At 41.7% G+C, this 23498-nt stretch overlaps 2 protein-coding genes across 6 annotated transcripts in view; both read left to right on the forward strand.

Annotated features, from left to right (window-relative positions):
• The first annotated feature begins 1674 nt into the window (after window positions 1–1674).
• On the forward strand, window positions 1675–11017 carry tmem129 (transmembrane protein 129, E3 ubiquitin protein ligase). Of its 3 annotated transcripts, none has more exons than XM_030739437.1 (7): window positions 1675–1934; window positions 4022–4080; window positions 4931–5188; window positions 9468–9628; window positions 9720–9879; window positions 9985–10057; window positions 10133–11017. In XM_030739437.1, exons 1-7 carry the CDS (start codon window positions 1730–1732, stop codon window positions 10318–10320), a joined length of 1104 nt encoding a protein of 367 aa, XP_030595297.1. In that variant the 5' UTR covers window positions 1675–1729; the 3' UTR covers window positions 10321–11017. The 3 variants fall into 3 exon arrangements, with proteins under 3 accessions (XP_030595297.1, XP_030595298.1, XP_030595299.1); XM_030739438.1 differs by having other exon boundaries at window positions 9501–9628; XM_030739439.1 differs by lacking the exon at window positions 4931–5188.
• Window positions 11018–12447: 1430 nt separating this feature from the next.
• abhd18 (abhydrolase domain containing 18) overlaps window positions 12448–23498 on the forward strand; it is a 34724-nt gene continuing 23673 nt past the window's right edge. The window contains exons 1-5 of one of the 3 annotated variants that reach the window (XM_030739675.1): window positions 12450–12711; window positions 12788–12897; window positions 19035–19143; window positions 20855–20939; window positions 21017–21117. In XM_030739675.1, the coding sequence (XP_030595535.1) occupies window positions 19052–19143; window positions 20855–20939; window positions 21017–21117 (278 nt within the window). In that variant the 5' untranslated portion in view covers window positions 12450–12711; window positions 12788–12897; window positions 19035–19051. Of the gene's footprint in view, window positions 12898–19034; window positions 19144–20854; window positions 20940–21016; window positions 21118–23498 lie in introns of all 3 variants that reach the window. The other 2 variants (XR_004020480.1, XR_004020479.1) reach the window with 2 other exon arrangements.

The following is a 23498-nucleotide window of genomic DNA, read 5'->3' on the forward strand; positions in this document are numbered from 1 at the left end:
CTCCCACCGTACACCTCATCACTATCTCGCTGTCCTCGCTGTCCTTGTACCTGCACTGTCTTCATACCCTATCATGTGCATTCTCAAGATCCACAAATACACATTGCAACTTCTTCTGACATTCTCTATACTTCTCCATCAACACTCACAGTAAACATCACATCTGTAGTGTTCTTTCTAACTAGCTTCAAGAACCCCTTCCCATATCTTCCCCTTTCCCCATATCTGATACAGTACACTTCTCCATTCCTCAGGGATCCTGTCACTCTCAGGATTGTGTCCGGCCCTCTATCCTAGACATCTCCATATCTACACCAGTATATCATCAGGACCAATCCTCTTCATAGCTGCCCTCACTTACTCCTTACTAATTTTCTGCACTTCCTGATTCAATAACTTTCTTCCAACCCTTCCCACGTTTTCTTCATTCAGGCTTAGAGGAGGATGCAGGAGGCGGAGCAGGCTGCAGGAGGTGGAGAGGGATGCAGGAAGGGGAGCGGGACAGTGGAGGAGGGAGGTGGGACAGGACACTCAGGGGACCAAGGAGGCACAGGAGGACAAGAATTCCTGACTAATGATGCTGCTGTAGCTCCTGGATCCTGAGTCTCTCAAAAGACTCAGGATCCAGAGGCTGCAGCAGCACAGGGAGAGACTGCACAGGACTCAGAACTGACTCCACTGGTGACCGGGGTTCCAGTAGCTCCAACTTAGGTGACTCAACAAAATATGAACAGTCTCAATTCCTACTGTCAGTTCCAAATGGACGGGCTGAGACATAAAAGTCAGAATTTAGTTCTGCAGGCTGGATAAAGCTACAAATTAGTCTCTGTGCTGGGAACAGTCACCGCAGTCTTTGAGGGGACCTGCACACAGTTAATATGTGAGTGCAGGCTGCACCTTGAGGACCCTGTACCCATGCACAAAAGGTTGACTCTGAGAAGGCTAGCTCAGGAACACAGGTTGTATTTTCCAAATGAACTGACTCAGGGGCACAGAAAACAGTCATGGTGAGAAACATAAACTTCAGTCTTTGAGTCAGAGTGAGAGGCACAGTATTCAGTCCTGGAGTCAGCTCAGCAACACAATATGAAATCACTTCCTTCCCAGGCTCAGTGACACCACATGAAATGTTCTCCTTCTTAAGCTCAAAAACAATATAAAATGTCTTTTTTTCCCCTCAGGAACAGAAATACAGTATGAAGTATTTTCATTTTTCAGAATCAGAAACAACTTTGTTATTTTTCAGCCTGTGTATAAAAATAGGGTACATATTATACAGCCTGTAAGTGTATACAATTATCAAACAGTTCTTGTAGATAAGTTCAATACCAGCGTATTTGTCTGAAAGTTGAACCTTTGGGCCTTTCAAAACGTTATAAATCCTTAAACAATAAAAACTAAAGATAAAATCACTAATGTGTGTAAGAGTGGGTGAGAACTATGAAGAAGGCATCTGATTCAGAAGATAAAGACAAGATAAAAGTTCACATATATACAAAAAGAACTAAAAGAATTTATTTTACTAACCAAACTAACCAATTTCAGAGACGATGTGAATTTTTTGTTTTTCAACAGTCTCAACACCAGTGTGGGGCGGTAGTACGACAGTTCGTTGTTATCAAGCGTTTAAAAAACTTTGGAGTCGAAGAAGAAAAAGCTGTCGTATGAGGAAGTAGAGTGCCATAAACAAACACCGACGGACCTCCACAGTACTGGGTCCACAGAAAGCATGGAGAGCCCGGAGCTGTCTTTTACTTTGGCTTACATCGTGTTCTCATTCTGTTTTGTGTTCACACCCAATGAGTTCCGTTCGGCTGGTTTAACGATCCAGAATCTGTTTTCGTCCTGGCTGGGGAGTGAAGATGTGGGCTTCATCCAGTACCATGTCAGGAGGACCAGCATCACCATCCTGGTTCACTCCGCGCTGCCTTTAGGTAAACAGTCACACCGGCAGGAGGACTGTCACCGACAGAACTATAATAGTCATTCCGCGTAAAAAGTATGCAAGCTGTGAGTAGCCAGGAATAGCTGGATGTTCTAAAGTGATCTTCTCTGTTGGAGTGTGTAGTTTGTTTCCCCTAAAGCCACTTCTTAGCAACAAACTTTGATTGAGACATGACAGAGTTTACCGTGTGAAAAGAACACACCTCCACGTCACAGAGAAAGCCACGCAGTCGCAAATAATCCAGGGTGGTCGCGATTCCGGAATTTCAAACTTTATAGCGATACCCATGAAAATATTTTATATATATATATGTATGCATCCAGTTTGGGGGTCACTGCCCCGAGTGATCCACTCCATAAAGAGGTATTAAAAAAACAAACAAACAAACAAACAAAGATTAGAATAATACAAACATATCAACGACAACACTGCTTATAAGTTATCTAATGTAGTGCAAAAACCAAAATATTTTAATAAACTTTTTTGGTAGTTCTTCTCTGCTTCAGTCTGGCTCCCATCTGTGGTAACTGTTGAATACTTAAATGTTGTTGAAACAGGAACTTTAGTGACTCCACAAAATTCAAAAGTGTTCAGCTGTTAGTTTGGGGGGGGGGGGGGGGGGGGGGGGTGTAGGTGCTGTGGGACGTTGAGTGTCAAATGGAGGAGGTGAAGACAGCACTGTTGATGATACTGTTATAAATGAGTATCTAATACAGTATTAATTTTTAGCAGCCCCATTTCTAACACATTAACACACACTCACAGTGCAAATAGGAATTTGCGGTATCGATAAAATAAAGAAAAGAGCAATAAGAGAGTTCTTCCTGTGTTAGTGGCGGTAAATTGTCTGAATTATGTGAAATCGTTATCTGATGCATTATGTCTTGTGAACATGTTAATGTGTGAAAACCAACATCCATCCACTCTGGTAACTGCTTGGCAACAGATAAAGATATGTTGTCACAGCGTTGTTAATATCATAGCCAAAAAAAGAGCGCTTAAGGTTTTAGAAATAAATAAATAAGTTGCAATAGGTAGCGCACCTGTTTACATGCTTATGTCTCCCTCATCCTCCTTATTGCTGTGTGGCCTGATCGGCTGCCTGCTGTGCTGTGTTCTTTATTTTCTAATAAAGAACATAATAACATAATGCATGATAAGTAAGAGGTGTAGACAGTGATAGAAATGAATGGATAAATAAAATTAAAAGACAAACAACAAACCTATAGAGAATTTATAGAGAGCTTCTTCTAAAGGCGATATGTTTGGCACAACAGTGCATTCAGATCATGATTCTGATTGTGAAAACTGCCAAACATGACAAGCTTTAAAAAAATGAATAAATAAAGATTAAAACAATACAAACAATATCAGTGACAACACTCTTTTTAAGTTTTCTAATGTAGTGCAAAAATCTATTTGTTTTTCTTGTCTGTTGATGGGACAACAAACAAAAACCAAAAATAACTTTCTTGCAAAAATACATTTACTGAGTAAGAGGCCAAAAGATCCACCTGGGGTCTGTCTCTGTGTGTTATTAGTCAGCAGGATGTTAATTTTTAGAAACAGAAAAGAAAAACATATTTTTCGACTGCAGGGTTTTCCATAGAGCAAAGATATGAGACATTTTGTGCTTCTTTGAGACCTTGTAGGAGGACATTTAAAGGCCTACATATATAACACTGTTCTCCTGCTCTAAGAGCCATTTTCTTTTTGTTTTGTGTTATGTGTTTGGACACTAGGGGGCACTTAGTTTATGAGTCATTGTATTTATATGGGAAGGGGTTTGCTCATTTGGTTGGTGTTAATGGTGGAGGCGTAACAGTTTTTGATCGTGCAGTCTGTTAATCAGGTATGCCAGCATTTACACTGTTTAGCTCGGCTGCATATACTGTTCAGTGATACACACAGGGTCTCTGTGGTGTTCAGGTACAGAGAACATAACAAAACATTGACTGATAAACACTAATGTCCCCGCAAGGCTTCATGTGTGTGGGGTGTATGTGCATGTGAAGTGTTTCTGGTGGAACACTGTGGTGTGTTTAGCTCATGTCTGTGTTGTTTTCCCTTCTCCAGGTTACTACATGGGAATGTGTATTGCTGCTCCAGAAAAAAACCTAGGAAACATTTACCAGGTCAGCTTATCTCTTTGTCTGCACATTTACCAAACACATACTGAAAAACATGCGTCACACTCTCCTCCATGCTGCTGATTGTTTCATTTCCTGCTTAGATATTTGGTGAAGGTGAGCATGCTCGCATTCATTTATTGTTCCAGCCCAGGAAGCTGTTTATTCACCCATGAGCTCCAGATGATGTCTGGAGAATAAAGTCAATTTTGTACTCGCCACTCAGTCACGGGCTCATGCTCACTGTCTGCATATCTGCATGCTGCCACACCCCCATTTCTCTATGCAAGGAAAATCATTTATGGTGACTTACAGTGACTTACTGTTCTGTCAAAGGTATGTGCAATATAAAATATTTAATGTTATCAAAAAAACAGAAATAAAACTTGAATAAAAAATGAAGAGAGTTAAGAAGGATTATGTGTTCTCTTCATTTTTGTGTCAAATTGTGTGTGACAAGGGTGCACAGTTAATATAGGTTCCTTCAGTACACTTCATAGTGCTCCTAATGGCCAGTAATATTATACATTTGATAAATGGAAAAAAAAATGTATTTGTTTCTGTTATGTTGCTGCAGAATCTGCGTAAACAACTGCAACAGAAGGAGCCCAAAATCCCAGAATCACATGTTTGTCAGCATTAAAAGTGGCAAAATAAATAGTTTGACACAACCTGCCACAAATATTTTATAGTTAATGTAGCATAAGTTTTGTCATGCTCAACAAATTTCAGGTTATACAAACTAAAGGGTTTTGTATTGTAATGTAAAATCATGTATTTTCTCTTGAGCATGAAGCTCGTCGGCAGCAGTTCTTGATGCAGATAAAAGCTCAGCTCTCTCGGTGTGTTTCTCCAGGTGAGTGACGGCTGGAGAGCATTTCTCCTTCTCTCTCTCTGCCTCCATTTGGTCAGCTGGGCACTTGTCTTTTACTGGTCCCGTGGTCACTGGCACAATCATCCAATCAGCCAAGTGCTGCAGGCCCATGTACAGCCTCCTTACTCCAGCTGGGGCTCTGTGGCAGTCAGCATCAACACTGAGTTCAGACACATAGACAAGTTTGCTACAGGGGTACCAGGAGCCAGAGTCATCGTTACTAACAGCTGGGTGTTAAAGGTGAGTAACGCACTGGCTGTAAAGGGTGTGTGTGTGTGTGTGTGTGTGTGTGTGTGTGTGTGTGTGTGTGTGTGTGTGTGTGTGTGTGTGTGTGTGTGTGTGTGGAGTTTTTCCTTAACGCTGAGCTTTGGCCAAGAATTTTCCCAATTTTCTCACTTTCTGATTCTAGAGGGAGTTTCCCAGTGTCCCTCTCTGAGATTCAGTTCAGTAAAATTCAATTAACTTCAATTAACTTTTGTTTAGACAGCCCCAGATCACAACAGTAGTCACCTTAAAGCACTTTATAGTATAAAATAAAGACCCTACAACAATAGATTCCCTCCATCACCCACTGCACTGAGATGTAGGTCACTCTCAGTCTGGGCACGAACAGAATTTGGAATCTTGTTTCAGTCTGTGGGCACAGCCTTCCAGTCTGCATGCTCCCTGCACCTCTTCAGTGGCCCTGGTGGGTAGTCAGTGAGTGGGGTTGACTTTCTTCCTTGGAAATCAAAACCTTTAATCATCCCAGTTCTCTTGTGTGCTTCCTCCTTGGCTGGGCTTCAGATATTTTGGTTTAAGTCTCCTTTATTAAAAATGAGGTGACCTCCAAGCTTGGAGTTCTGGTGTTATACAACAGTTAAACAACAGTGTCTGTTTCATTAATTTGCTTTTCTGTTTCTTCCACTCTTTTGGATATTTCATTGTTAACATTTTTTTACTGCTTAACTGACAATTTTCATCTTTTCTCAATTCTCACAGCTCTCCAAGTCTGGGTTAGTGTTGCAATCTGACACTGAGTCAGTGTCTAGCACCGTGCCATTCTCCATGATGCTGCTGGCTTCTGACATTTGACCTTCACCTTGTTTGTTCTCTGTACAACAGTCTTCCTCCCTTTTTCAGGCATTCTGTATCTGGAATCGCCTTAATGCTGTTTGAAGAAGATTCAAATAAATTTAATTTTCAATTTTCAAATAACTTTAATTTTTATTCTTTTGGGTTATTCGGCAAATGAGTCAGAATATCAGTATAAGATAAAGGTGAGAAACCATGAACAGTAATTCTTTCCTCTAAGGCAGATTTGCACCATTCATTTTCCAAAGGGACCGCATGAGAAACTGAGACCGTTGTGGAGGAACTCAGTTCTGCTCAATATAAACTTTGATCTCTTTATACTGCTTTTTAACTGCTACTGGTAAGAGTAGATGCTACAAAGAGGCAATGAAAACGCCAGCATTTTATTACTATTTAATCAGCATTCCACCTGACAGCTGTGTAGCTCCTCCAAAAGTGCAACAAACTGCTTTTTGCTTTTTCAACATCGAATAGAATAGAGTGCCTTTTTTGTCATTATACAGAATGTACAATGAGATCAGCAGCAGTCACTTTTAGCACTGACTTGCACAACAGTTCCTGGTGTATAATACAATGCAAAAATACCTGCTTCAATTCTGGGTTAATTTCAATCACTTTATCTTGTATCTGCTTCAGAAGTCCCGACATTTGTCCCTGTTAGTGTGTCCCATTTCAACCCAAGCCTTTCCAAGCATGCAGTTACCTCCATGAACAAATGGACTAGTTCTTATAGAGCACTTTTCTACTCTGTTCTGAGCACTCAAAGCGCTTATACAACACGTTTACATTTACCCCACTCACACCCATTCATACAAGCACTTCCATGATTAACTAAGCTAAGTGCTTTTATTATCTAACATTCACACACATTCACACTCCAATGCTTGCGTCGGAGAGCAACTTGGAGTTAAGTACTCCAGTACTCCAGATTTCCCCCAATGTCCTTGATCCATCTTGTTACAGTTTGCCTGGAGAGGTGCACATTCTTAAATGCTTCTTTTTTACTCAGGGCATATTAGCAGATCAGGGTCTCAATATAGCTTTGATGCTTTTATTTTGAAGGTGACTGGTTTTTTGTTGTTGTTGTTTTGTTTTTTTTAATCCACTGTCTGGCCGGACCTTTCACTGTGGAGTTTGCACGTTCTCCTCCGGGTACTCCGGTTTGCTCCCGCAGTCCAAAGACATGCAGTTTCTGGGGTTAGGTTAATTGGTCACTCTAAATTGCCCATAGGTGTGAATGGTTGTCTGTCTCTCTGTGTTAGCCCTGCGACAGGCTGGTGATCCTGAAAAGCATGAGCAGAAGAGGATGTGTGGATGGATTGTTTTTTGTGTGGAAGTGAAAGCAGCTTTACGCTGAATGTGCTGGAACAGACATTAATGAGACGTGAGTTTGCTAGCCCTGAAAGATGTCAGCTCACACGAAAAAAAGAGGGTTTTTTTTAAGTCAGTGGTAAAGTTGTGTGCTTAGTTTGTGGAGAGTAGATTCCTGTGGTTAAGGTTTATCACCCGTACACAACTAAACATGTAGAGAAATCTGAACCTGGCTGATGCAGAGTGGGAACGGACATCGCCGCTGGTAACAAAGCTGTAAACATACAGGGATGGAGCAGTCAAGACCACCTTTGTGATTTCTCACAAAACAAAGCAGTGAGCCATTCTCTGATAGGGAGTTTATCAAAGAGTGTTTGATGGCTAACACGGGACGAACTACATGATATATATTTATTTGCCTTTGATCCCCCATTGATGTCACACAGGCCAGTCACAGACTGGGGTCCAGGGGCTGTACGATGCCCATGTCTGGTTTAAGGCCCACACCACACTAGCGAGATCCCTCCATGTGATCACAGAAACCGGTGGCTGGTGGCTAATTGTAATGATTCTTTTTGTTGTCTGGGGCTGATTAAAAGTAATTGAGGTCGCCTGGTGAGACACAGCCTGTCTCAGTCCAGTTCAGACTGATTGCAGTCAATCTCAGACAGATTGGCAAAGGGCTGCAATTAATAAGCCTTCTAATTTATAAACTGCAGACAGATGTCAGAGTCAGTCTGTGCTGATGAGAAACTCATCTGCTCCATCATTTATTTCTCCAGTTGAGGATCCAGTATAATGACTCACACAAACCCAAGTTTTGTGGGAGGCAACTTACTGTAAATTGCGTTAAATTAAACACAGAAAAGCCTTATTTTGTGCCTGATATGTTGTTGTTACGGGAGGGAAATGTTATCAGGATGAGTGCGTCGTTGGCGTGGCTGGATGGCTCAAAGGTGTGAGCATAGTGTCAAACATTTGGCTCTGTCCTGTCATATTCCTGCTCCACAATAATACTGGGATTTTATTGAAACAGAGGAGAATGTAACTGAACTTAATGGAACGTGGGAGGGAGGGAAGAGGAGAATCCTGACGCAAAGTGCATGCAGACCTTTGAAGAGTGAGCTCTGTAACTTTACAGCATCATGGACCGCAAGTTCTTTGAGAGATGCAGTGAGTGCCGGTCAGGTTAGGGTTGTAGGGCATATGGCTGTTCTTCTCCATCACAGTAGCTGCACCATTACTTGCAAAGCCAACAAATTGTGAATGTAACATTTCTTGAGGAATTCTGCAGAAAAACCAGAGCAACGTGCACATTTATGGGATCTGAAGTGAAATATTGTTTTGTGTTCTTTTATACATTGTGCATGTCAGCTGTCCAATTTATATGGAGAAACAGGCAACTCTGGATGAATCCTGTGCTCCACTCGAGTCTCAGGATGACACAGTCCCCAGTAACATCTATCAGAAGACTTTACCCCGTATCATAAACAGATCCATTTTTCTTCATCCTCTTCTTGTTGTTTTCATAGAGAAACACGTGTAAAGCGTGCACTTACTCTGTATTATTTTGTTAATACATTACTTGCACCCTATGCTGCTTTTAGTAACTTCTTGTCATTCATGAAATTAACTAGCTGGGTCTGTTTATACATTTATAAATCATAAATTTTCCCCATTAAGATCTGGTCCAGTCTGGGCCTAAGACAGTTGTGCCTGATGTGTGTATTCTGAACGGTCCGTCAGTGGTGAGCCTGCCCCCGGCTTCACACAGCACTACAGGTCTGATGCACACGGCAACAGATTTGAGATTTCTCCCAGTTTCTCACAGATTGACCCCATTCAGTTGAAAACTGATAGCGGACTGATTTCTGATTTATTGCCGTATTGATGCACCAGTGTTGCTTTGAAGATGGCAACTGCCCGGGAGTGTCTCAGACCCGGTCCCCATCTTTAAAGTGACCACTTCAGAGGCAGGGACATCACACCTTGTTTGCACATGGTTGCAATCATTTTTGTCACGCTGCAGTCTCCACTCTAGAAAGGTCCAGAGAGTAATTCTGTACACCCCGAACACACAAACCTAGCCATGAACACCAAGACCATGTGTCTGATCCTCTTTGTTTGTTTCTAGGTGACCACCTATCACATTTACATGGCCCTGCAGAGTGACTGCCACGTGACAGTGACAGAATCCAGACAGCACCAGCTGAGTCCAGATTCAACCTCCCCTACAGAGATCTTGACCCTGAGAGTTGACAGCATTAACCCTGCTGTCAGACCATTCAACATCAAGTATGTGCATGTGAGGGCTGTCTTGATAAAATAGTGTCTTATATCAAAACAGACCAACCAAAAAACAAATCCCCTTTCCCGCTCATTCCAGGCTGAACTCTACAGAGTACGCAGAGCTCAGGGAGAAGCTCCGAGCCCCCATCAGAAACTCTCCTAATGTAGTGATCCATCAAACACTCAGTGAACTCTTCCTGGAAACATTCAAAGCTCAGGTGGACCTCAATCAGCCATACACCATCCCCAGTGGACAGGTAGACTTGACTTCAAGCATTGGCTGTGCTGAAAAGCTCAGCGTCAAATTTTTTCCGCTGGTTTAATTAAGATGAGTCAGACGTATGTGCTGTCTGCATACACAGGAGATAGAGCTCTGTATCGGCTGTATGCAGGTTCCAGCAAACACCAAACTGGTCACACTTTGCCACGAAGCAGGTAAGACAGTGTGTGGGTGGGTGTGTATGTGCCTTATTCATGTGACTGTACCTGTGTGACTACTGTCTGTTACAGAAGCTGATGATGATGATTCAGATTGCCAGCAGTGTTTCTGCAGACCCATGTGGTGTCTGTTGTGTCTGGGTCGATGGTTTGCCAGCCGCCTAGATGAGCAAAGACCGGAGACATGGTTGTCCAGCAGGGTTCCTTGCCCCACCTGTAGAGCCAAATTCTGTATTCTGGATGTTTGTGCAGTGCGGTGACAGGACACACACATCCTCCTCCACACTGACATTTACTTTTTGAGGAGGGATTTTCAGCAGCAAACATCTGCAACGAGAGTGGAACCTGGACTGACTTTGTTTATGTCCCATCTGTTTCTACTCACATGAAAAACAAATAGAAAAATGTACAAGATATGATTTATTTGATGTATTGTTTTGACTTAACATCAAATTGTTCCATTCAATTTGCATTTTTCTCATGCAGCATAGTTATAAATATATAAGTAAGTATGAGGCAAACACTGAAGGGGTAACTTTGAGTGAATCACTGCATGAAAATGAAGATGTGTTTTAAGAAGAACATAATGTGACATTTAATATTAAAGGAAGGGGAAAATTCATAGAAGTTTTTTTTTTATCAATTTCTTTTCTTTTGGGTGTTATTTCCATGTGGAGTAAAACATATGAATGTTTCACATCAAGTTTTTAAAGGTTAACTCACAGTTTGTAGTTATATTTTTATTGAATGAGTTTAATAACCACAGAGATATCGATCCAAATATGCTGCTACCAGCTTACTACAAAATTAAAGATGCTTGGAAACAGGTTACAGATAGAGTCAGTGCCAGTTTGGGATTAAGCATTTACATCTCTAAGGAAAGTGGAAAGAATTATCCACCACTGAGCTCAAACTACACAGTGATGCATATAAAGAATAAAACTTGAGTTGACAGTATGTTATCATAATCAGTGTTATACTGTTGTCGTTACCAAAGTGAGTTTGTGCACAAGTGGAGGCCATGCAGAACCATTATCCAGATTCCAAAGCCTGTTACCAGTAGTATAAATGAGATTTAATATTGATTGATACTTTATTGATCCCACAATGGGGAAATTACAGTGTAGGGTAACAGACAGAGCCCACAAAAATAAATACAAATGAATAATAGATACAAAAAATATTTTGTGGATATTTGTCATAAAAAGGCAAAATATACAAAAGTTTAAGGTGTTGTGAAGTCTCCTGGGGGAATGTCTCAGGTCTGGCTTTGATTGCTGTTTTGGGGCGGGTGGGATTTATTCCTCCTTGATTCTACAGCAGTCTGGACTTTTACTGGGATATCAGAAACTACTTTTGACTGGTTCTATAATAAAAAAAGCAGTTGCCATTATTTATTTATTTTATTATTTTATTAAGGCTACTGTTTGGGAAATTACTTTATGGGGACAAAATCTTTTTTTTTGTTTTTGTACCTTTACTGTTCCAAATGCCTTATTTGCTTGCCCTACACCTGCACCATCACTGTGACAGTTACCAGTTGCCTCATTTTGGCCCACCATGAACGGTCAGGTTGATCAGTAATGGCCTGGGATAATTGAGAGTTATAAATATGGAGTCTGTGTACTTTTTGGTCTTATCTGTTTTGAAAACAAAAAAAAAAAACTCCGTTTTTCGTTTTCAAAACGGATATTAAAAAGGTAAAAAAAAATAATAATAAAAAAATTCATTTCATTCTCCAAATCCGTGTAAAACGAATTATATTTCTTTTTTTTTTTTTTAAACCCATTTGAAATCCAAACGTAAATTGCTAAAGATTAGGGAACTGGAAAACGCTCGTCTTTTTAAATTCTCTTCTGCTTATCCTGGGGGGAAGGGCTGTACAGCCTGCCAGCCTGTCACAGGGCTAACACACATATGCCTGTGTCGCTGATTTTGTTGCCAGAAAACTTATAAGGAACATGCATCACCTACACATTAAAGCTAATAACTTTATACTTAAGTGTCACTGTATTAAAACCCAAGGCTTTTATAGGAGAAATTGCTCAAAAACTGCATCAATGAATCGCTTTCGGGCAGGGACTATAGCTCCATAAAAAAGTGCATCTGTTCACGCTGCTGTGGGAGCGATCCAATGTTATAGTAATACTTCGTTACTGTACTTAAGTAGAATTTTCAGGTATCTGTACTTTACTTGAGTACCCTGTTGCATTGGTTGCTTTGCGCGTCACCGGTAATGGCGCATGTAGCTGTAGTATTCTCCTGGACAATAGGTGTCGCCACTCAGATAATGTCTCCACATCCGCGCTGACATAGGAGGAGAAGAGGTCAAAACCGGAAGCAAAGTAATTCCCGGGGGGGGGTTCAAAGTTTTCCACAGCTTTTCAAACTGTTGCAACATCTGCCTCTATATAATCTTTGAGTTTATGTACCGACATATTATTAAAAGCCGCCACCATCGAACACTTGTGTCTTCAACTCAGCTTCGGTAGAACTGCATTGTAGCATTCTTGGCTGCACCCGATGATATCCATCCTCGATTGAATGAGTGGAGCAAGAACGCATCCGGGTTCTTTGAACGTACTTGACTTGATACGTACTTTGAACTGGAACAGTCCTTGGGCTGAGACTGACGTTCCACAAGAGCACAAGTACACAAAAGTACACATATTACAAGTATTGAGAAACGACCCGGAAGTTCTTACAACTTTTATTTTATTTTTTTAGTTTGTGACGATTAGTCTCAGCAGTCAACACATTTGCTCTGAGGACTGTAGCCGTTAGCTTACCCTGCGAGCAACTCCACAAGGATCACAAACGTTCGGGTACCGACTGAGGTAGAGTACCGTTATTGTTTCTGTCTGTGTCAAACACAGTTAGTGTATTTCTTTTTGCATCGTTTGAAACAATCCATAATGAATGACTAAAGCGAAGTTTGCTAACTTAAAGTTTAAAGCTTGCAGTAAGTTGAAAAGCATGTGAGCATCTGTTGTCCTGGTAGTCTCTGTTATAATATTGTCAGCGTATTTTTTATTATTATTGTTATTATTATTACTATTACATACCGCGATCAGTGGAATACAGTATGACGTTTTATACTGTAATAAAGGTGACGATTAGTCATTAAAATCATTCATGTAAATGGAACTTATCAGTCAACATGTTATTGTTCCGTAAATAATTGATACTATTATTCTGATATTGCACTGAATTTGAATTCTGTCATAAAACTAAAGCCCCATGCCGACAAGACTTTATGCAGGAAAAGATAGGAAATGTTTTCTCTGAAGACTCCCTGCAAGAACATGTGGACACGACACGGTCAAGTGAGCCGTTAGACCTCCGCGACACCCTCTGTTTATGTCAGTGTTGCCAAATCTCGCGAGAGGCACAAGGAACCACATCTAAGGAATCAAATATGAAAAATTATCCTATATTTGCTCAATTTCAAACACCTTAATAAATTTCTGAACTACTCAGGCCAGTCTGGCACTAATAACATGTCACATTCAAAGTTATTGAATCACTTTTCTTACCCTTTCTGATGCTTAGTTTGAACCTCAGCAGGTCAAGTTGACTGTGTCTACATGCCTAAATGCACTGAGTTCCTTCCATTTGATTTTCTGATTAGATATTTACATTAAGTGGCTGTGGATATGTATACTGTATATGGTGCTTATACACCTGTCATGAAAACAAAAACAACTCAGATATCTTAGTAATCTGTCAAAAACCTGTTAAAAACTAAAAATTACTTTATTTATTAACCAACTAACAAACTGAATACACGTCTTTATACCCAAATTTGAGCCGAACACCAGAGAAGTCAGAAATTAATCAAGCATAGCATTCAACCACTAAAACATTTTTTTTTCTGCTCAGGAATGTAAGTAAATAACTGTAATTGGTATCTTAAACAAAAAATAATAATTTGCTGTACTTTTTTTTGCTTTTTTGTAAAACAGTAAATTTGAAAATTCATGGATAATAATAACAATAATAGTATTTTAGCATTAAAGTATCATTTTGATTAAAGAGCTTGTATACTGGTGGATTAACTATTATGGAAACATACATTTTTTTTGGTAATTACTGTTACCAAAAAATTATTGTTAATTTGGGGCAGCTGTGATTGCAGTTATTGGTGCTGTATTATTTTTACCAGAGAAATTGGTAAACGGAATCCTGATCAGAAGGCCCAATTCCAGTCCATCCTTTACACCTCCCACTTCGTGACAAGTGTCACAGTTTGGCTATACTGAAAGCTTAAGGTTCACTTATGGTTTCACCTGTTGCTGAGGAGCTTCAGCATATCTTTACTTAGGCACACTGTCTGCAACTGTAAGAATATTTATATTTATTACTGATTCTCCACTTTAAAGTTCTACTGGGATATTGGGAATATGTGTAGTTTTCATCTATTTCCACGTTCTGATTGCTGATTCAAGTTTTTCTAATAATTCTGGGAAGTCATCCTCATTTGTGGATTCTTTACCCTGTAGTGCTTTTAGAGCCCCAGTTGTCTGGTAGTTGTACAAGACCTGGAGGGGGGGTGATTGGGAGGAATGACCTGCCTGATCTGAACCTGAATGGTGTTTTGTTATTGGACTTCTGTGCAAACCATAGTTTGTCCATAATGAACAGCATGTTCAAACATAAGGATGTCCGTAATTGCACGTGGCATCAGGACACCCTAGGTCGGTGGTCGATGGTCAATTTTTGTAATCATATTATCAGATCTGCAGCCATATGTTCTGGACACTTGGGTGAAGGGGGGCACTGAGCTGTCAACTGATCACCACCTGGTGGTGAGGTGGATCAGGTGGCGGGGGAGGATTCTGGAAAGACCTGGTGCACCTAAACGTATAGTGGGTGCGCTGGGAATGCCTGGTAGTGGCCCCAGTCTGCGAGATCTTCAACTCCCACCTCCAGCAGAACTTTGATAGTATTCCGAGGGTGGCTGAGGACATGGAGTCCGAATGGACAGCTAAGCTGCAGTGTTTTGGTTTTGACTGGTTCTAACTTTTATACTGTCCATGGTACCAGTAATCTGAAGTAAATGCTCTTAGTAGTCATGTGGTAGCCCTCTGTAGTGTTATATTTTATTTTGATTATTGTTTGAAATTACAGAAACTGTATACGAATACTGTATACAATTTATAATACATATACAGATACAGTACTGAGCAAAAGGCTTGAGCCGCCCTGATTTTTTTTATATTTATATTGTAAAATAAGTGCAGTGATTTATTGAGACATACAAACATAAATGGAAATACAGAGTATAAGGCAACAACACTGTACAATTCTAATTAGTTTCAAAGTCAATAGAGGCTGAACTCTCTTAGGGAAACTTTTCTGTAATTTATGTAAGAAGTCTTCAGGTATAGTTTTCAAGTTTCTTAAAGGAAATTCCAAAGTTGTTCTTTGGATCTTGGTTGCCTGCTGTTCTGTTTTCTGTCAAGATGATGCCATACTGCTTCAGCAAATGTCGAGGTCTGGGTTTTGGCAAGGCCAGTTCGTGACTGACAATATTCCACTCTGTGTGTATTTGTGTGTGTGTGTGTGTGTTTCTTTTTTCTTCTCCTACCTAGGCATGCTTTAACTGCATTGGGATTGTTGTCATGCTGCAAAATGAAGCTCTTGCTAATCAGATGCTTTCCAGATGGTGTTGCATGTGGATCAAAATTTGACAGGACTCTCCCCAATATCACTGGCTGAAAGACAGCCCAAACCATGACAGAGCTTCCAGATCGCTCTAGAATAGAATAGAATAGAATATCCTTTATTGTCATTGTGCAGCGATGTGACAACGAAATTATGTAAGCAGTCTATCTAGTGTCTTAAAAAATAAATAAAAATGAATAAATAACAGATCAAATAAGTAGGTACATACATATGTATACCCTGCCCAGCAACCCACCCTTTAAATTACACAACTCTGTTTCCCCCACTCCACACGTGCACTTATTTACACCTTCTAATATTCAGAGCATTATTTTGAAGTGTACTAGCCCAGGGAAAGAAAGTGTCTCTGACCTGATTTGTCTGGCTCTTCAGGGCCCTGTATCTTCTGCCAGAGGGCAGGAGGTTGAAGAGAACATGACTGGGGTGGGATGGATCGCCCAGGATCTTCCTAGCCCTGTTTAACCCTCGGGAGTTTGCCAAGTCATCTAGAGAGGGCAGGGGACAGCCAATTATTTTCTCAGCCGTTTTAACAACACTCTGCAGGGCCTTTCTGTCCCTTGCAGTACAGCTGGCATACCACACCGTGATGCAGTATCTCAGCACACTTTCTATTGTGGAGCAATAGAAAGTCTGCAGCAAGTTTACCTCCAGGTGGCATTTTTTTAATAGTCTTAAGAAGTGTAGTCTCTGCTGAGCCTTGGCGACCACCGCTGATGTGTTGGTAGACCAAGTTAGGTTGTCAGCCACATGCACCCCAAGAAGCTTGAAACAGGGGACTCTCTCTACACAGACACCATCTATCTGCAGTGGGGCATGGTCCACTCTCTTCTTCCTCCAGTCAATCACCATTTCCTTGGTTTTCTTGGTGTTCAGCAGAAGATCATTTGCCGAACACTAGACTACCAGCCTCTGAACCTCTTCCCTGTACTGTCTCAGTGCCATCAGAGATGAGACCCACCACCGTTATATCATCTGCAAATTTAACTATATTTGTTTGGTGATGGGGGACACAGTCATGTGTGTACAGAGCATAGAGGAAGGGGCTTAACACACAGCCGTGGGGTGAGCCGATGCTGAGCATTCGGGTGGAGGATTTGGAGGTCCCCACACTCACTGTCTGTGGGCGATCTGTCAGGAAGCTGTAGATCTAATCACAGGTGAGGGATGGGAACCCCAAGTCGGTCAGCTTCTTGACAAGAATCCTCGGCAGAATGGTGTTAAATGCCGAGCTAAAATCAACAAAAAGCATCCTGATTTAATTCCCTTTTTTCTCTGTGTGACTGGCAGCAGCATGTATGACCTTGGTGATGGCATCAGCTGTTGACCTGTTTGCCCTATAAGCAAACTGATACTGGTCAAAGCTCTGGGGGAGGCAGGATTTGATGTGGTGAAGGACAAGCCTCTCAAAGCATTTCATGACCACAGAGGTCAGTGCCACCAGTCTGTAGTCATTGAGGCTGCTTATAGGGACTTTCTTGGGCATGGGAATAATGGTGGCTGCTTTCAAGCAGGATGGAACAGTAGCCTGTTTCAAGGAGATGCTAAAAATCCTTGTGAGGACTCCAGACAGCTGGTCAGCACAAGCCTTCAATACCTTACCCAGTACCCCGTCTGGTCCTGTCGCTTTATGTGGAGTTACAGCTTTCAACACCCTTCTCACCTGATGTTCCAGCAACTTGGGGACATGAGTGTTGGAGGGCTGGGAAGCTGGAGGAGCAGACTGAGATCTCCCCATCTCAAAGCGGGTGAAAAATTGATTTAATTCTTCCACCGGTGGGGCATTGGTGTTTACCATCTCTACTGAGCTCCCCTTGTAATTTGTTAGGTGCTGTAGTCCCTGCCACACCTGTCTTGGATTTTTATCAAATAGATGCTCCTCCACCTTCCTCTGAAAGTCCCTCTTCGCCACTTTGATTCCCCTCCTAAGGTTTGCCCTGGCCACGCTATGCCAGTCTTGGTGACCCGCCTTAAAGGCAGAGTTTCGGGCTCGTAGCAGTGTCCGCACCTCTGCTGTCCTCCATGGCTTTTCATTTTTATACACCCTGATCTGTTTCTCCACTGTCACATTGTCAGTGCAGGTCTTAATGTATGACAATAGACACTCACTGTTGGAGGGACCTCCTTATACATACTATTGACAGTGATTTCAACCAAAAATTTCAGATTTGCTTGCATGGAAATACGACCTGTTGCCACAACAGTTCTTGTGTAACAAGGCCTAACTGTAGAGGTAGTGGGAGGGGTGGAGGTGGGCTATCACAGGAGAGTGCAAGCTATTAGGAGGTGGAGGGAGGAGGAGTGGAGTGGACTGCTGGGGACCGGTAGCAGAGGAGTCAGGACGGAGGACAGAGTCTGCAGTGTCAAACTGTTGAAGAACTGATTTAACTTGTTGGCTGCTTCCACACTGTTTCCTGTTTCCTGTGTGCTGTGTGGTGTTTTGTTCCTCCTCTGCATCCCCTGTGCGTCCGTCTCCAGCGCTCTTCAGGAATGTTAGTTGTCCTGGTCACCACGTCGGTCGGCTTCAGTGCAATCAGCTGATCCTGGGTGTAAACAAGGCGGCCATGCTGCTGTGCAAGGGTGCCCAGGAAAGTGAAAGAATCACTTTCATAGCAAAAAAAAAAAAACAGACCAAAACTCTCTCTACTAGCATGTTTCAAGAGGGCACGGCTTCGCTAAGTTGCCTGGTCTAAATAAATAAGTATTACACAGTTATATACAAGTTAAGAAAGAAAGCGAAAAATCCAGACTGGAACGCTGTAACTTGTTGCACACACGGTTCCGCACGTGCGCACAAACCCATTCAGTTATCCATGCTTCTTTTGCCTCCTTTATCTTGTTCCAGATTTCCCTGTTGATTTTTCTGTGTGACCAACGTCCACATGGACACTCATAATCATGTCTGTCAAAATTTTTGTCAGCTGGACCCAAGTAGACTTGCAGATGCAGAAACCACAACACCTGTTTAATAAAATGCATTTCCTAACTTATTGGTTGTAACTTTGGTCTTTTAAAAACAAGAAATTCAAGTAAATCCAACCCCACCCTAAAGACAAGTATTTGATCTTTTTTCAGTTTGGTGAAGCCCAGCACGTTTGACTAAAGCATCTGTCTAGCTCCTAGAGAATCCCTGTTCTTAGGGCCACTTGTTTTTCAGCCTTTGTTGGGAAGTACATTGCTCACTTGTCATACAATGATGTATGAGCATCTGACTTCTTCAATCTCTTATGTTAAATTATGCTAGAGAAAGTAACCACTTTTTGAATGAAGCATGTCTTTCCCTTTGTAGATGCCAGGGGCTGGTCCATGGGTGTGAGCCGACTGGATGTATTCTACCGAAGGCTTCTCCTCAACAAACTCTTCATTGGGGGATGGGGGAAGCCTGAAGACCTCAAGAGGTATGAAGCAGAGACCACAGCAGCTTTTCACAATTGTCTTTTAAATCTGCCTGGAGAATCTGGAACAGATGCTTGTAAAGATAAAGTTGTAGTTCGTCTGGCAAGTCTGATGTCTGTTGTGTGGTCTCCCTGAGTCCTGTTAATCCACGCAAGTATGTTTTGGACTTAAAGAATAAATAGTAATTACTTTACAAATGGACAGATATCAACTGAACAGCTAAAGGTAAAAGAAGATTATGTCATAGCATTTGTCTGATCCTTTTTTTGTTTATATTGCCAAAAGTATTCATTCAACCATCTAAATAATTGAATTCACGTGCTCTAATCAAGTCCATGGCCACAGGTGTATAAACCAAGCACTTAGGCATGCAGACTGCTTCTACAAACATTTGCGAAAGAATGCTCTCAGGAGCTCAGTGAATTCCAGCGTGGTACTGTGATAGGCTGCCACCGGTGCAACAGGTCCAGTATTACACAGTCACCTGTTAGTGGTATTATAACAACGTGGAAACAACTGGGAACAACTGCAGCTCATTCATGAAGTGGTAGGCCATGTAAAATCACAGAGCAAAGTCAGTGGATGCTGAGGCACATAGTGCGCAGAGGTTACCAACTTTCTGCAGAGTCAATCGCTACAGACTTCAAATTTCATGTTGCCTTCAGATTAGCTCAAGAACAGTCCAGCTTCATGGAATGGTTTTCCACGGCGAATTAGCTGCATCCAAGCCTTACATCACCCGGCACAATGCAAAGCGTTGGATGCGGTGGTGTAAAGCACGCCATCACTGGACTCTAGAGCAGTGGAGACGCGTTCTCAAGAGTGACAAATCACGCTTCTCTGTCTGCCAATCTCATATACCAGTCTGGATTTGGCGGTTGCCAGGAGAACAGTACTTGTCTGACTGCATTGTCCCGAGTGTAAAGTTTGGTGGAGGGGGGGATTATGATGTGGGGGTGTTTTTCAGGAGTTGGGCTCGGCCCCTTAGTTCCAGTGAAAGGAACTCGTAATGCTTCAGTATACCAAGAGATTTTGGACAGTTCATGCTTTGTGGGAACAGATTGGGGATGGCCCCTTATGGTTCCAACATGACTGCACACCAGTGCACAAAGCAGGCCCATAAAAACATGGAGGAGCAAGTTTGGTGTGGAAGAACACAGCATGTGGCGCGGTGGTTACTAATGTACTCACAGCAGAATGGTCCTAGGTTGAATCCAATTTGTGTGGAGTTTGCATGATCTCCCCATGTCTGCTCGGGGTGCTCTGGTTTCCTTTCACAGTCCAAAAACATGCAGTTAGTGGGGATAGGTTAACTGGTGATTCTAAATTGCCCATAGTGAATGTGAGTGTGAATGGCTGTCTCTCTGTGTTAACCGAGCTGATGTGGAGCCCAACCCCAAAAGCATAGATGGAAATCAAAATGTGATTGGGCACAGAAAAAAGAATCCCGCTGTACAAGGCTAATCCAGTACCACTATTTCACTAATATATATCTAATATTACTCACTGTATTCCTTACTGTGAGGAAGAGACTGGGAATCATTCTTTTTATAGACAATGAGTCCACTTAAACATTACTGTCGTAACTTTTTAAATAAAATGTGAAAAACGCATCAAAGTAAAAAACAAAAACAGTTTAGGTCTCATCATGTTGTTGAATCACTAAAAAACTGATGCATCTGTACTGATGTTTTCCTTGTGTGTTTTTTGCAGAATCTTTGAGTTTCGTAAGATAATTGGAGACAGAGAGAAGTGCAAGTCTCTGGTGCCTAAGGACTATCCAGTTTACATAAATAAGGTACTCTATTTGTTCTCTTGTTCCTTGGTGTGTTGTTTTTTGATATTGTTTTTTATTGTTTGTGCCTTTGTGTGCAGACAGAGGAGTTTGCTGACTGTCAGATCCAAGAGGGCTTCTTCATCTCCCCTCTGGAGCATTTGGTTCCTGGAATCCTGCCACCAGAGTCCATCAAAGCCAGGTACAAAACATGATATTTTGTACCACTACCACTAAAGTGATTGTGCAACAACCAAGATGGGAAAAGGAGAAAAGAGGGAAAGGAGAGACAAGAAAATGGGTTGATGAATAAATTAAAAGTCTGGTTTTGGCACATTTCCCTGTCCAGAGAGGCAAATGGATGGGACGGGTCAAACTCAAATATATATATATAGGAACAATAATGAATAAGAAAATATTAAATCATTTAGTAATAATAATAATTAAAGCCACAAGCGGCAATGATCAGGCCCTCAAACCCAGCGCGAGTCGAGCCGTGGCGCAGTCGAGCCGTTCTGCTCTCAGAGGTTGGCGGGAGCGTCGCAGGCTCACCTGGATGCTCTCAGCCCTGTAGGCTACTCGTACCTTTCGTCATTCAGCCACCAAACGTCTCCCATGCCCACTAGGTGGCGTTGGCAAGTGCCCACTAATTACATGTCATGATGCTTTATGTAATGCCTGCATCAATGACAGCGTAATGCTCAGGGGATGATTATCAGTATACTGCTGATTTCCTGTCCCCACTAGGTAGTGTTATGAGTGTGATGCAAAGCTGGTAGATTGGTGTGTCCTAACTCACCAACTCACACTCTCATGAAGCATATGAAGTTTGCGACAGATTGGAAAATGTATGAGATGTGACAGTTTGGTGTCCTGTGGTATATGATTGAAATCCCAAAATCAAAGTGTTGTTACAGCAACACTGTTTGAGATTCTGTAGAACCTTGGATAACTTTTGATGGGCTACGTGTGAAGATGATCTGGAGCGATTTTGCTCTGGTGAGTTAATTCAAATAAGAGGCCCGAAAATGGCAAAAATGACACCTTAATTTAAAGATGGCTGACTTCCTGTTGGGTTTTGGGTATGGCTCCAAGAGACTTTTTTGCACATCTTAGGATGTTACATGAGCCTGCACAATTTCAGAGATGTAGATAAAATGTAGCTCTGGGGCTATATATAAAACATGGTATTTCATGATATTTCTAGTGCCCACTAGGTTGCGCTCTAACTTTTACTAACTATGTGCATGTCAATGTGTTCAGGACAGGAGGTTTATCAAAGCATTGTAGTTTGGTGGAGACTGGGCAATGTGGCTTTGAGTTACTGCTATTTTAATCGTCATGGCGAAACATGAAACTTTGCCATCTCGTGGTTAAAACTCACCAGTTTTGAAATTTAGATTGTCCCTGGTGTGTAGATTACACTGATCAAATCTTAAGTTGATCCCATCCAAATCCTAGGAGTAGTTAGAAAAGCTATGAGGGCAGGAAATTGCTAAAAGTGCCCATTTTATTCAAAATGGTGGACTTCCTGTTGGGTTTAGGCCATTGACCCAGCAGTCTTTTTTGTTTGTGTGAACATGTTACATATGTTACCAAATTTCATACATGTATGTGAAACACAGCAGTGGGAAGTGAACTAAAGGTGGCGCTGTAGAGACATTTTGAAAGGGCCATGTCTGAAACCATTAAAATATGTAAATTTTCACCAGACCTGACGTGTGTGCAAAATTTCAGGTCTGGTGACCTGACATGTGTGTGTGTGTGTGTGCAAAATTTAATGAGCATTTTGAGCCCTCAAAAAAGCAATTAATTTGCCTGAATAATCAAAAGTAGATACAATAGGGCCTTCACACAGGTTGTGCTCAGGCCCTAATAATTAAATGCAGCGTTGAGGCTGTCACCTTCAGCATCTACATGGATGTTAAAATCACCCACTATAATTATTTTATCACAGGGTACACCTGTGCAGGTTTCCAGTCTGTTGTAGAGCTAACACAGAGAGACACACAACCATTCACACTCATATTCACACCTATGAGCAATTTAGAGTCAGTAGTTAACCTAACCCTACTGACTGCATGTCTTTGAAGCACCCGCAGAGAACCACGCAGACGTGTGGAGAACATGCAAACTCCACACAGATGGTGGATTTGAACCCACAACCTTCTTGCTGTGGGGCAGCAATGCTAACCACCATGTGCACTGATTCTTTTTTAAAATGAAAACATCATAGCTACCTCCCCAATAACTACTTGTCTTAGATATTATTGGGGTGGCTGTAGCTCAGTAGGTAGAGCAGTTCACCTACTGATCGGAAGGTCAGTGGTTTGATTCCTGGCTACTCCGGGCTACATGCCAATGTATCCTTGGGCAAGATACTTAACCCCAAGTTGCTCTCCGACCGTCCCGTCGGAGTATGAATGTGTGTGAATGTTAGCTAATTAAAAGCACTTAGCTTAGTAAACATGGAAGTGCTTGTATGAATGGGAGTGCATGGGTGAATGTAAAACGTGTTGTATAAGCGCTTTGAGTGCTCATACTGAGTAGAAAAGCGCTATATAAGAACTAGTCCATTTACCA

Source organism: Archocentrus centrarchus, chromosome 10 (assembly GCF_007364275.1).
Source record: "Archocentrus centrarchus isolate MPI-CPG fArcCen1 chromosome 10, fArcCen1, whole genome shotgun sequence".
In the NCBI taxonomy this organism is placed as follows: domain Eukaryota; kingdom Metazoa; phylum Chordata; class Actinopteri; order Cichliformes; family Cichlidae; genus Archocentrus; species Archocentrus centrarchus.

Excerpts from the sequence above, each read along its gene's own strand:
- tmem129 (XM_030739437.1), top strand. The coding sequence starts at position 1,730 with ATGGAGAGCCCGGAGCTGTCTTTTACTTTGGCTTACATCGTGTTCTCA. Across the intron at positions 4,081-4,930 it reads ACCTAGGAAACATTTACCAG|GTGAGTGACGGCTGGAGAGC; the intron begins GTCAGCTTATCT and ends GTGTTTCTCCAG. Across the intron at positions 9,629-9,719 it reads GTCAGACCATTCAACATCAA|GCTGAACTCTACAGAGTACG; the intron begins GTATGTGCATGT and ends CGCTCATTCCAG.